The 12,784-nt window shown below is 43.6% G+C and overlaps 1 protein-coding gene across 1 annotated transcript in view; it reads right to left on the bottom strand.

Annotated features, from left to right (window-relative positions):
- Positions 1-293: 293 nt before the first annotated feature.
- Positions 294-12,784, bottom strand: part of CPED1 (cadherin-like and PC-esterase domain containing 1) — a 162,581-nt gene continuing 150,090 nt past the window's right edge. Inside the window, exons 19-23 of the mRNA XM_015412691.1 lie at positions 10,006-10,226; positions 9,032-9,133; positions 5,064-5,151; positions 3,503-3,649; positions 294-1,609 (exon numbers count right to left, since the gene is read on the bottom strand). Of these exons, the coding sequence (XP_015268177.1) occupies positions 1,382-1,609; positions 3,503-3,649; positions 5,064-5,151; positions 9,032-9,133; positions 10,006-10,226 (786 nt within the window). The 3' untranslated portion in view covers positions 294-1,381. The remainder of the gene's footprint in view (positions 1,610-3,502; positions 3,650-5,063; positions 5,152-9,031; positions 9,134-10,005; positions 10,227-12,784) is intronic.

Below are 12,784 nucleotides of genomic sequence, written 5' to 3'. Positions count from 1 at the left end.
AATAGGAAAACCTTAAAAACACTAGCAGAATTAGAATGTAGAAATACTTAAGCATTATAAAAAGATAGTGATTTTAAGACGTTAATAAAACAGCATACCTGTGGTATCACAGAACCCTTCGCATTTGGTACACATTCACAAGATCACTGTATAACTACAGCTATGAAACCACTGGAAAAATACCTAGATGGAACGAAACACCAAAGGCACACTCTATTGTAGAAAGTGGATAGATTGGAGAAGACACAAATCATTCCAGGAAAATGAGGATATTGCCTTCTTTCTGTGTGTAAGATCGTTGACAGTGCATACTTGCCCGGAGGGATACTACCAGCTGGAAATGTTCAAATATTCATTAAAAGGCTGCACCCAATCTGAGCAGTGGATGGAATCCAAAAGGGTTGTCCAGGAAGCTCTGCAGGTGGCCATCTGGGCTTCTAGGTTACCTACCATGCTGCTACTGACCTTTAGGTCTGACTTCTTATGTTTCAGAAGAAGCTGCAGTCAGAAACAAAGTGGAGTGCTGAGTATACTAAGAGAGAGAACCAAGGACTGTGTGGCTCAGATCACAGCCACAAACTCACTTTAAGCAAGCTGCTGTCTCTCAGCTTTAGTTCACCTGCAATCCAAAACGCGCCAAAGTTCCCTCTCTCTCTTTTATTTATTTATTTTTGTGCCCAGTAAAATGTGTAGTTTTAGTAGCAGTACATGCTTAGGTAGTCCTGAACCTATTCCCCAAACTCGGAAATCATAAACTGGAAGAAGAAGCCTGTATGCCCAGTGAATACACAAACAGAAGTGCTGTGAAGGACTGCACAAAGACAGAGGAAGCAGCATTGTAAGAATGGCAATGGAGTGGCACTTGTGTTGTCGTATCTTCCATCATGCAAAGGTCCGAAGTACAAATATGGTACTATGGCTGAAATTCCGATATCGTTTCAAGTGCATATACTTAGACAACTATTTTGCTATGTCATAAAACTCTCGAAAGTGGAATGAGGTTTTTATTGACAGATGATGTAATATTGTACACTGCAGCTATACTTAAGTAATCTCTACAAAATTCACACATACATATATAGTGCTTTTCCTCTTTCCTATCATATACATATGCTTAGGTTACAACTGTTTTAATCTTGGCAGTATTTACAGTAACTCTTTCCCCTCCCTCTTTCTCTTGATTCTCTGTCTCCCATTCTGAAACCACAGATACATGGGGACACATCTTGATTTTATAAGGCTTCGTGGAAACTGCCACATGTCTTGAGTTATGCTAGTATGTTTGGCCACTCAGAGAAGTGTGTAATAAATCTGGTGGGGCCTTTGGATCACCACACAGGAAAGTGGGCAGTCTGGAGGTCTACATTTCTGCCAAACAAAGCTACATTCCAACAGCTTTCTTGTCATTTATACAGATCCTGCTGAGAAGGATTTCTGAATAAACTTGGTTTATTGGGCCTCTCAAATGATAAGGGGATTGAGAATTTGATGTGTAGGTTTGCAATTGCATCAAATTGCTTTGATTGCTGAAATATTTGCCCAGAACATAGGGCCTTGATAATGTCCTTGTCGTAGAAGAGCTTGCTCCAGATGTTTTGGATTTCACCACCTGAAAAAGAAAGGGAATGTTTGTGAAATTATCCTTTTGATGCATGGGAGTAATAGAAATGGATCTTCTATTCAAATTGTATGTGTTTAAACCATGGAGTTATACTATGGACAGCTAAATTACTGCTTCTGTTTTATAGTTCAATTGTTTCTCCACTTATCTCAGGGCCATGAAAGAGACATGATGTGACAGAAACCACATGTACCGTGGAATTTATAATGAGACCCTAAGATGACCAGAAGGAGAGCAAGCAGAGCACAGTCATATCAAGGGCCTTTCCAGCTTGAGGGAAAAATTCATGCAAAAAACGAATTTCTCACTTCTCATTTCCCATGGAGGAAAGGAAATCCTTATGAAGTACACTTAGGGTACAGCAGGGTTACCTTTGAAGCTGCTTACAAAAATGGAATGCAAATGCCTTTATTTTGGGGCCACTGGAAATTGAGAGTGCCAAAATTAATTTCACAGCACTGCATATTGCTGTGCTTCAAAGCACAAAGATCTGTTGATGTTACCCCCCTTTTCACTTAGGATCCACCTAAGCATTTTTGACATTACTGCAAATTGATTTGTCTCCTCTAATTCTAAGAAGTTGCTTTCTGAAATGCTCGTAACTGATCATCTCTGAGTGCACCATCCTGCTTATCTCAGTAGGAATCATTCTGGATTGAAGTCAAACACCTGAAACCGAACAAGCCGATGCAGCTGCCTTTTCTCTTCATTGGCTTGCATCAGATTCAGACAAAGCAAACTGTTGAAATGCTTTGAAGTGGTATCACATATTCTTCATTGAGGCTCCTTTAAGAAGCACAATGTTTCCATGGAATGTTAACGACACATTTTGAGGGTGCATGCATTCTCTGGGCACAAACATATTTGAGATGGCTTAAGCACTTCAAATGGCTCCTGTGCTGATTCCTGCTTTCTTTTCAGGCAGCCACTCTGTTCTTCTCAGTTTGACCAACACTACCTCTCACTGGAATAGTGTTCAGACTCTGTAACAAATTGTGTACCATACCAAAAAAAAAATACTTTCAATGTTATGGAGTACATGTGTTCGTTCACAGTATAACATAGCAATCATGCAAATACAAAACCCAGTAAAGAGATATAACAGTAAAGTGTGGAATCTGCCAGGGCCAGCAAGGGCTAGACAAAATTGCCTTGGGGACTGGATTTAGCCCCTGGGCCACACTGGGGCTATTCTTGGTCTAGAGTCATTCAAGTGAAATTTCTTAAATCCCTTAAAGTGGGCCCTCTTTGAGAACCAACCCAAGCCCCTTGTGATCGGCAGCCAGAGTCTTGAGAGGAGAAAGTATGTATGCACGTTAAATGAACAAAGACATAATAGGAACAATTACTCTTGATGATCACAAGACTCTTAAGAGGCTAAATAGCTGCTGCATGGGTCCATTTTTTCGAGTGAGGTCACAGAATGAAGAGGTTTAAGCATTCTGACTATACACAGTTTTACCATTTGAAAGTTCTGTTATTAGACAACTTCTCTTACTCCATTTCCCCCACTTTCTAGTAGTAATAAAGACATTGCGGATGGGGGATAGTTCAGTTACAGTCAGTGAAACTGGCAGGTGTTGAAGGGTAAAAGGCCTTTCCCACTCCTGCAGTCTGGTTCTGACCTGAACTGGGGGCCTGCACAACAGCTACTAGCCACTGGGAAGGATCCAGGGAAAGATCTCAGTCTCCAAGTGTGTTGTTTGTGTGGGCCCAGAGGGGATTACACACCCATTTCCAAAATGCCCCAAATCACTGTCTGGTACTTTTCATACTGGTTGATCACACCAGTGTAGTTAAATTGCAAGTGTTTTAACTAACACATGACAACTCAGGGACTCTTTGAATTATTCACCAAAACAAGCATTAACAAATGATCACCTCATGAAAATGGCATCCACACTTCCCTTGCAAGAATTCCTTGTACCGTCCCATAGTAATAATGAAAGTGTCAACCACTTCATAGCCATATTGTTTTGCCATCTTCAAAACAGCCTGGTTTTCTTTCCACAGGTTTTGTACTTCTGCCTAAAAATTAAATACAAAGAAATCAGATTATCTTTCTCTAATTCACTGATTTACAGTTTTTGCTAAAATAAATTTATTCCTAGAGCAGTAAAAAATATGAATAAATATGTACAAAAATTAAACCAGGCAGTAAAATCCTCAAATCTTTATAGAACTCATCAGATTTTTCAATGGTGACTATTATGGTACAACCATGTCAGGGTATCCCGTTCTAATACACTGTCCAAAGTTGACTTATCATGGTTGGCGTCTAATTCTAGTATATCATCATATTCCTCCCTGCTTAGTGCATTTTTTAAGCAGTGGGTTTTTGTTTTAATTTGTATTATTGAATTTTTGTAGTTATCTGCCTTGGGAGTCACAGTGCTGTGGGAGAAAGAAGGAATAAAAACCTACCAAATAATATTTGAGGAGCTCAAACAACCAAAGCTTAAATGTATGTTACTAAGCTGAGCATATGTTCTTTCCTTGTTGACTCTCCATCTTCCTTCCTTCAATTAGTTATCTATTTGGAAGTTTATATCCCACTTTCTCCCCAATGGGCATTCCAAGTGGCTTACAATATTATTCTCCTCTTGTCCATTTTACCCTGACAACAAGCCTGTGAGGTAGGCAAAAGTGCATGGACTGAGATAATAAGGAGGAATGTTGGTGGGCAATTATAGTTCGTACAATGAGGAAAGTTGTCCACGAGGTGGGGAACGTCCCATCATGACCTCTCATCAACAACGTGATAACCAATGCTTCCATGATGGGGCAGACTGATGGGCAGCCCAGAATGTCTGAGGGAAGGCAGGGCTGGAGCTGGGGAAAGCTGCAAAGTGTGCCCAGCCTCCAGAGCAGCCGAAGCCGGCCAAAGAGTCTCCCCCCCCCCGCTCCCTTCTATGATACAGGGAAGGAGGAGTGGCTGGAAGCAGAGTAAGCTGTTTTGCTCATTCTGTGGTATCCAGCTGTGAGGAGAAGATGAGCAGCTATAGCTAAAGCCAGACCTTGAGATCTCACAGAGAGATCTCCAAATCATATGAAAAGGCACAGGCCAAGCATACCAACATTGTGTAAGTTAGAGGCAGCTGCACAGCAGACAAAATTTCAGTCTGTCAGCTAATGAAGGTTTCGTTACAGCTGGAATAAATGCTGTTTTTCAACAACAGTTTAGGATTCAGATTTAGAAACTCATTCCAGCACCCCTTTCTGGCTATGATTTAGAGCTTGTTACACAAGAGATTAATAGCTTTGTTGCCAAGTTTTGCCATTGGCACTGTCATGTTGAGGATGACCAGTAGATCCTGACATTTATCTTGTGCTGACGTCATGGAAGTATATTCCATAGATCAGCAAAATTCTTCGAGTAAAGGTACCAAATAAAAATGCTGAAAGCCTAAAAAAACATTTCCACAGTCAAAAGGTGTCTTACCGGGGACAAAGAATGCACTCCATCCACTGGCAGATGAAAGCCCATTCCCAGAGATTTTATTACTACCAGGATATTTGAGAGATTCGCTCTGTGGATAAGAATATTTTAAAATAAGCACACCTTATTGATAGATATAAAAACGACAAGCCATAAACATTTTTTAATGTTGTATTACTGCAGGAGATAAAATAACCAGGGAGCTGCCAGTTTGAATATCAAGTGAGAATTTAAAACCTCAGAGGATTTATGCCTCAGCTGTGGTTGCTCTGCTTAATTTAGGCCTTCAGCTATCTAGGTCAAGTTTAGGGTTGCCAGGCATGCATTGTTGCTGATGCCCTTCAATGGTCATCTGGTCAGTGGGTGGAAGCAGGCTGGCAAAATAAGAGGGTAATCTTCATCGCCATCATATGGTGATGAAGATTGCCAGCCCCTCTCCCAGTTTTGCCACCCTGCTTCCACCCACTGACCAGATGAGTGTTGGCAGGCATCAGCAACAATTACCAGGTGTTTGCCACCATTAGCAGGCACCTGGTAAGCCTAGTCAAGTTATATCACGGAAGAAATCTAATTGGAGCCCATTTGATGAAGGGTTTCAGGATAGCAAGTGCTAACAGCTAAAGAGCCAGAATGGACGTATAGAGGGTGAAGAGGGGGCATAGAGAGTACAGGGAGCATGGAGAGAGAGAGAGCACGTTGCTGGGTGCCCACTTTTGTATGGGGGGCTCAGGGGGAGGGCTTTGCTGGCCACCTCCCTTGAGACCACCCCTTGGTGGTCCATTCCAGAAGTCACGTCCGGGGTTGGTCAATGTTGAATTCTAACTGAACTTGTGACAGACACACCTCTAGGGTCGTTATGACTCATCGGCTAGCACCTATTGTGTTCTTTGTCTCAGGGCTGCAGAACCAGTTCCTGGAATGAATGAGGAAGGCCAAATCCTTTGTGAAGCAAAAGGTGGGAAAGAGTCTTTTGTGCCTCTCAATGCAGCAAAGGTGGGGGGGGGCCTGCCACCGTGATGAAGAAGTACTTCTTTAATGGCGTCAGGAGTCCTTAGTTTAAACAGCAATGGCAGATGGCTGTTTTAGAATGTTTCATGTGTCTAGGAGTACATCTGGAACGGGGCAACCTCGGGAACCACGGGCACATCATCTCAGGCTCTTGCTAGCGCGTGTCTGGCATCACAATCTGGTCACCTTACATCAGAGTCCCCTCTGCACATTTTACACACAGTTCATTTATGTCCATAAGGGAGCACAAAGCTCCTCGCTGGGCATCATAAACACTACTAAATTACAATGGGGGGGGGGTGGCTTGTAAACTTGACATAGCTTTAGGGGCTCACATTGTTTAATCCAGCACTGCCTCTGTCACAAGCATAATGGCAATTCTAAGGGAACTATGGGTGCGTTCAGACGGGGGATTTACAATGGTTAGGGTGCCGGTTCCAACCGGTGTACTTACGGGCGTTCACACGGCGAACATCTGCCTTCCGTCCCTAACTGTTGTAAATCCCTTTAAACCATTGCACTCTGCCACTAGGTCCCAAGTGGTGGTAAACTGAGTGCAACGGTTGAAAAAGGTGCACCCCGGCGTCTGATCGCTCTCCAAACGTTGTACAGCCACTTCCGTCGGAAGCCTGAGGCTTCCGGCTTTCCCCCGCCATTTTTTTTAAAAAAATAAGCGATATGCGCTCGGGTGAAGCTTTGCCCCGAGCGTTTGTTAAGAAAAAAAAACCCCTTACTTTAACTTCCCAGAGCAGTCCGGGACTACAGGGAGGCCAGGTTGGGCTTTAAACTTTAAAGGTAAGTCCTTACCTTTAAAGTTTAAATGTAATGGGGGGAGGGTTGAGCATGCACAAAAATCGCCATTCTCTGAATGGCTGCCTATGCGCATGCTCAAACTGTGCTTTAAAAAAAAAAAACACGCCGACGCCCACAGCGTGTGAGCGGGCGTCCACCAGAGGGATCCGCAAAATGGAGGGTAAGTGTGATCGCGTTTATGCTGGCAGAAACTAAACCGGTTCCAACCGGTGCAGTTTATGCCGGCAGAAACGCCCCGTCTGAACGCACCCAATGTGTCCTAACACCTCTAATTTTTGACTCTGACCAAAGAAATGGGAGAAGAGAGAGAAGGGGATGGAAAAGAGAAAGTGATGGTATGAGAGAAAACTGCAAGCAGGAATATTTCTTTGAGAGCTAGCAGTGAGTTTGTAGAGGTTGGGGGAAATAAGATGGAGTCTTGCTGTCAGATTGAACACAAAATAGACACTTTTAATTCTGATTATGTTAGGAAAACCCTGGGAAGAAGGGTCTGGACTCTGGAAGGTATTCATACTGCTTAATGGCAAGCACAAAAGGCCTAGTTAAAGACTCACCATTAGAGTTATTATCCCCTGCCTTCGGTAAAGCTTTCCCATTTACTTACCTCATTAAAGTTCTTGCTGCTATAAAGGATAGGCACGAACTGCATCTCTGCAGTTCATTTTGGTTCATGGCCAAACCACAAACCGAACCATGAACTGGGAGGTTGCAAAACAAACCAATTTGTAGTGGTTTGTGACCCCTGCTTTCTGCTCCCTGCTGCTCAAATGTTTTTTGTGAAAAGCAGAAACCAGGGGTTTAAATGGCATGGAGCCATTTAGACCCATGCTTTCTGCTCTTCATGAACTGCCACAAACTGCCATGAACTGCCTTAAAATTCATGGAAGTTTGTGGCGACTCTTCAGTTCACGAACTTTATGAACTATGAACCAGCCAAAATTTGTCACAAACTTAAGTTAGTGAGCCGGTTTGTGCCCATCCCTAGCTATTAACTACTTATCACTACACTTGTGGAACCCATCAGAGTTGATAATAAGAAGTGCCAGCCCTGAAGCAGCTTCAGCACTTTGTCTCAAATCTTATTTGCACTAGTTTATATTAGCTTTACTCAAGTATGGGTTGTGTGAAGCTTATGGCTTGAAAGGAGATGGAAAAGGTATCACATAGATTGGTGTTCCCATTGAGGTGGAAGTATTTTACAGTGTTATGTTTAATATCAGCCTTGAGTCCATGAGATCTCAGGCCTCCCTGGTTTATGACCCAGCAAATGGCTACTGTCATGGATTCAAAAGGCTCTGCGGGTGTCCTAGAGCATGTGTCAAGGCAACCCCTTCCCCCCCCTCCTCATTGGCCCAAGACTTTCTGTCCCTATGTCTAGACAACCCCACTCCTAACTCCTATTCCCCGCCTGAACCCCTGTGCACAGTCCTTCACCACAGTAGTCCTTTCACAGTCCAGCATTCCCAAAGTCCTAACTGTTGCCTGTCCGTCCTGGGTGCAGTCCACCCCACCAAAGGCAATGAGCTATCCAGGCTTACTCGGGAGTTGGTTTTTCCCTGCTCACTGCTGCTGCCCCAACCTCCTTCCTTGTTGCCTCTCTTCAGCTCGGCTTTCCCATTGGGGTGGACATCGGGCCTGAGGGGTGTAGCTCCATCTCCCTTATCCTGCCTTGGGCTCCCTTATTCTGTCAACTGCCTGCTGCAGCTCCCTGCTGGCCATCTCTCCAACCCAAGAGCTCTTCCTTTGGCTTCTGCCTTGCTGCACTGCCTTTCCCTGCTGACCCTACCATTCAGCTGTTCAAAATTTAAATCCTCCAGCAATCAGGTACTTTGCCACCTTCTGCCAGTGGTGCTGGCTCACTCTGGCCTTCATGTTTTCCTGCTCGCCTAGGCTGACAGTGGGCTCCAGCCACTGCTTGGGCCCCACAGGACCGTCAGCTCGACCACAGCTGGGATCAAGAAATATAGGTGGGAGGTGGAAAGTGAGCTTAAGGGATGGTAAATATTCCTCCAGTTTGTCTTGCCTCACTTATTTCCCCTCTATGAATTTTTCGCACAGTTTATGTTTCATATTTATAATCAAGCCCGTTGCTGCTAGGGCTATTGCATATGAGGTACACACAAAAAAAAATCTGTAAGGTTAAAACTTACCGCTTGAGCACCTTTTGAATAATAGTCAAGTGATTGAAATTAAGCCACTGGACACCACCAACAACTAATATAGTCTGCCCTGTATTCTCAAGTGGCCTTGATCTGAAATAGAAGAAAGTAAAAGAGAAAGCTGAAACTAATTCTGCCTCAGAACAGAGAGCAACATTTCTAACATAATAACATTATACTTTAGTCAATCATGTTGGTAATTTCTGGCCACCAAGGACTGATGTCATTTTCAATTGCATAATATGACCAAGCATAGTTTTACCTTTAGGTATGTATTAATTATTTTACTCATTTTAATGCCACAAATCTAATTAGATACATGACAACATATGCTATGCCAATAAACAGAGCACCATTCCAGCGATAGAGAATGATACATGCATTGTACAGACATGGGGGGGAGGGGCCTAGAGAATTATGAGGGGGGACCACTGTACCTTTTTCTGTTTTGCTCCCTTATCATTAATACCCAGAGAATGTTTCTGAATGACAAATTTGGACATGGAGACGGAGAAAAATCTATGTATGCTAGATTAAAAATCTTTACACAAGCATAGAATGCTGTAAGCCAAAAGGGAGTAACTAAAACATTGGGATGCAGTGTTCCTTCTTCTCTACATGATAGACCATTGACTTTGTGTGAAATCTCAGAAGAAACGCTGAATTCTCCCACTAATTCCTTCCCACTTTTGCCATTGCATTACAGAAAAGAATTAGTGAGAAACAGTGTCCTATAATGGTTAGATTGTTGAACTAGGACTAGGTAGACCTGTATTCAAATCCCTGTTTGCCATTAAATTTATTAGGTTAATTTGGGCCAATCTTCTGTGAGGATTAAATGGGGGAAGGAAGAACCATGTCTGTCACCTTAAACTGCTTGGAGGCAGTTAGGATAAAAATGCAGTAAATAAATGAACCACTGTGAAAAATGCCAAAATATTCCAGCAACAGGAGTCCTACCATACCTGTGTAGCAACTGTTCTAGTGCTTCTTCAAATGTCGGTCTTTGGGTTCCACTGATCCAAAATTGGGGATAATATGAGTAACTAATAAATGTGTTTCTATTATTTATATTATGATAAAACTTCATATCATGAGCCTTTTGCCACTCTTGAAGAGTCTCATTCACTCTTTCTATCAGGTAATACATCATCCCTCTGTTAGTTGAATCACCAATGAAAAGAACCTTTAAAGATAAAAACAGAAAGCCTTCAGTTACTGTTAAAAACCTTGCCTATTGCCAAATCCTGATGTGGTTTAATATCTATGCATGATAATTTCACTGAGACAAATTATATGCTAAATTTGGCATGCGACCTCCATGGGGAGTCTAGTCAGATGACTTCCCTATTGGAACAAGCAGAGGAGAAGGGGGAAACAAACTCAACTGGAAATGTACTGAGAATGCCTCAAAAGTTGAGCTGCAGCAAATAAAATTTGTATCAAAAGAAACATCTATATATCTAATTCTCAAGTCGCCCCCTGGTGTGCGGATACTTAAATCCGCACATCGGGGGGACCTGGGGGGGAGGGAGAGGTTTCTGCGCACATGGGGCGGTCCCCACGTGTGCACAAAAATCCTAAATCTGCAACAAAAAAAAACATCGGGGGGATGTTTAAATCCCCCCGAACGTCACAGAGCGTCCCCTGCGCATGCGCAGGGAACACTCTGCGACTGATGCTGCCGCCGCCACTTGGAAGGTGAGCAGCGAGGATGGGGGGGACTTACCTCCTCCTCCTGCTTCCTCCTCCGCCTTCTGACTTTGGAGCTTCGTTTGGGGCTCTGCCTCCCTCCCCACTCCACCCCCGCGAGTATCGCGGGTCCACCCCTTGTCTATATACTAATAGCCAAGAGGCCCCCTCTGTATGGATATCTATATCCGCACATCAGGGACACTTGGGGGGCAAAGAGATTTTCCTGCGCACTTGGGGCAGTCCCCAGGTGTGCAGAAAAATCTGAAAATGTAAAAAAAGTATACAGGAGATACTTAAATCCCAAAAAAATTACAATTGCTTGCTCTGGGCATGCACAGGGAACTCACTCACTGAGGCACGGGAACAGCTCGAGGGAAGCCGCCATGCCACTAACCATCCCGGCTGCTGCTCCAGTTGCCACAGCAACAGCTGTCCCTGTGCAAAGGACGGACTTACCCTTGGAAACTGCAGGGTGCTGTGCAAGGAAGCTCCAGGGACTTCAGGGACTTTGCCCTAACACTGCCCCCCCCTCCATTTCTTCTGTCTGTTCCCAGCCTCATTTGTTTGGAATTAGTGGCGAGGACACTGAGCGCAGCTGTGAGCCCAGCTACCCTTCGCCCTTTCCATCTATCCCCTGGTGAGGGCTCAGCCGCTGCCTCACTGGCAGCCTTCTCGCTTCCCCCAAGGCTCCGTTGTGCTGGGTCAGTCTCCCACAGCCTGGGTGCCATTTCCCAGGTATGTGTTGGGGGAGCCTTGGAGACAAGAGAAGGAAGGGGGGAAGGAAGCAGTTCTGAACAAGCCACCAAGAGAGGAAAGGGGGGGAAGCCTTGGCGAGGTTGTCCAGAGCAGCTCCAAACAAGCCACCAAGGGGGGGGGGGAGTCAGTGGGACTGGCAGCGGCAGGGGAGCCTGGAGAGAAAGTGAGTGAGTGTGTGTTATGAGATCCTCCCCCGCGCGTGCGCGAATATTGCGGGTGGGCGCTGCTTGTATTTATTATATAGTATACACGATGATGTAATTAAAAATATAGGACCTGAATATCAGGCTGCATTAAAAGTAATTGAGAATCAGTTTTACATAAACTATTATAATCCCTCATGCAAAGCTGATGATAAATACCAAATGAGCAACACCACACATGTTTCGGCCTCAAAGGCCTTCTTCAGTGTTCCATAGTACATAACATAGGTAACTATGCTCACACATAAATCACCTACTATAGTATCATTATAGTACCAGTATCAGTGGACAGCTTATGTGTGAGCATAGTTCCCATGTGACAGAACTCATGGCTTGCTTTATAAGTTAACATCAAACCACACAATATATGAGATAACACCACCTGGTCATGGTTGATATATATTGTTTATTTTTGGGGTGTGTTCTAAAAAACTATTTTATGTACTACTGACCACTGAAGAAGGCCTTTGAGGCCAAAATGTGTATGGAGGCCAAAATGTGTATGGTCGCTTGGTTTGAAATAGCAGAATACACCACGTAAGTAAAAGAAAAGAGTGGCTAAATTTAGTAGTGACATGTAGGATTCCGCAATCATACTGTAAATGTACAACAGTGAGATGGGTGGATTCAGGCGCACAGAAGCTCCTGTAGCCACTTAAATGTTTAGCACATGGAGAGTCAATCATCTATAGTTCTAGCCAAGTGGTTAAATCAACATTTACCACTCCCAGATTTATGAATGGCTTGATAAGGAAAGTAATAACACCGGATTTAACTGCATGGTCAGAGACTATTAACAGTTGTGTCTTCACGCAGTTTCAAGCACTGACGAGGTAATATTATTACTTCATAAGATTGTGTCTCCTCCATACACTCAGTAAATACAGCAGGGACTTAGCGCTTCTTGTTAAAAATACTGACCATGAAACATCACTTCACGTCTGGAAAATGTGACTCAGTTGCAAAATTACAATGGAATTCACTTGCTTAGCCAGAATCTGTTGCTATAAATTAGCTATAGTGAGAAAGTTGAAATACCCTGAACTCCAAAAATGTCAGTCCCTGTTCTAACAGGTGAATTTAAAATACT

Source organism: Gekko japonicus, unplaced genomic scaffold, assembly GCF_001447785.1.
Source record: "Gekko japonicus isolate JY-2015 unplaced genomic scaffold, Gekko_japonicus_V1.1 scaffold550, whole genome shotgun sequence".
NCBI classification, from domain to species: Eukaryota; Metazoa; Chordata; class Lepidosauria; order Squamata; family Gekkonidae; genus Gekko; species Gekko japonicus.
The sequence above is the reverse complement of the archived record's forward strand: the minus strand, read 5'-3'. Positions and strand labels throughout refer to the sequence as shown.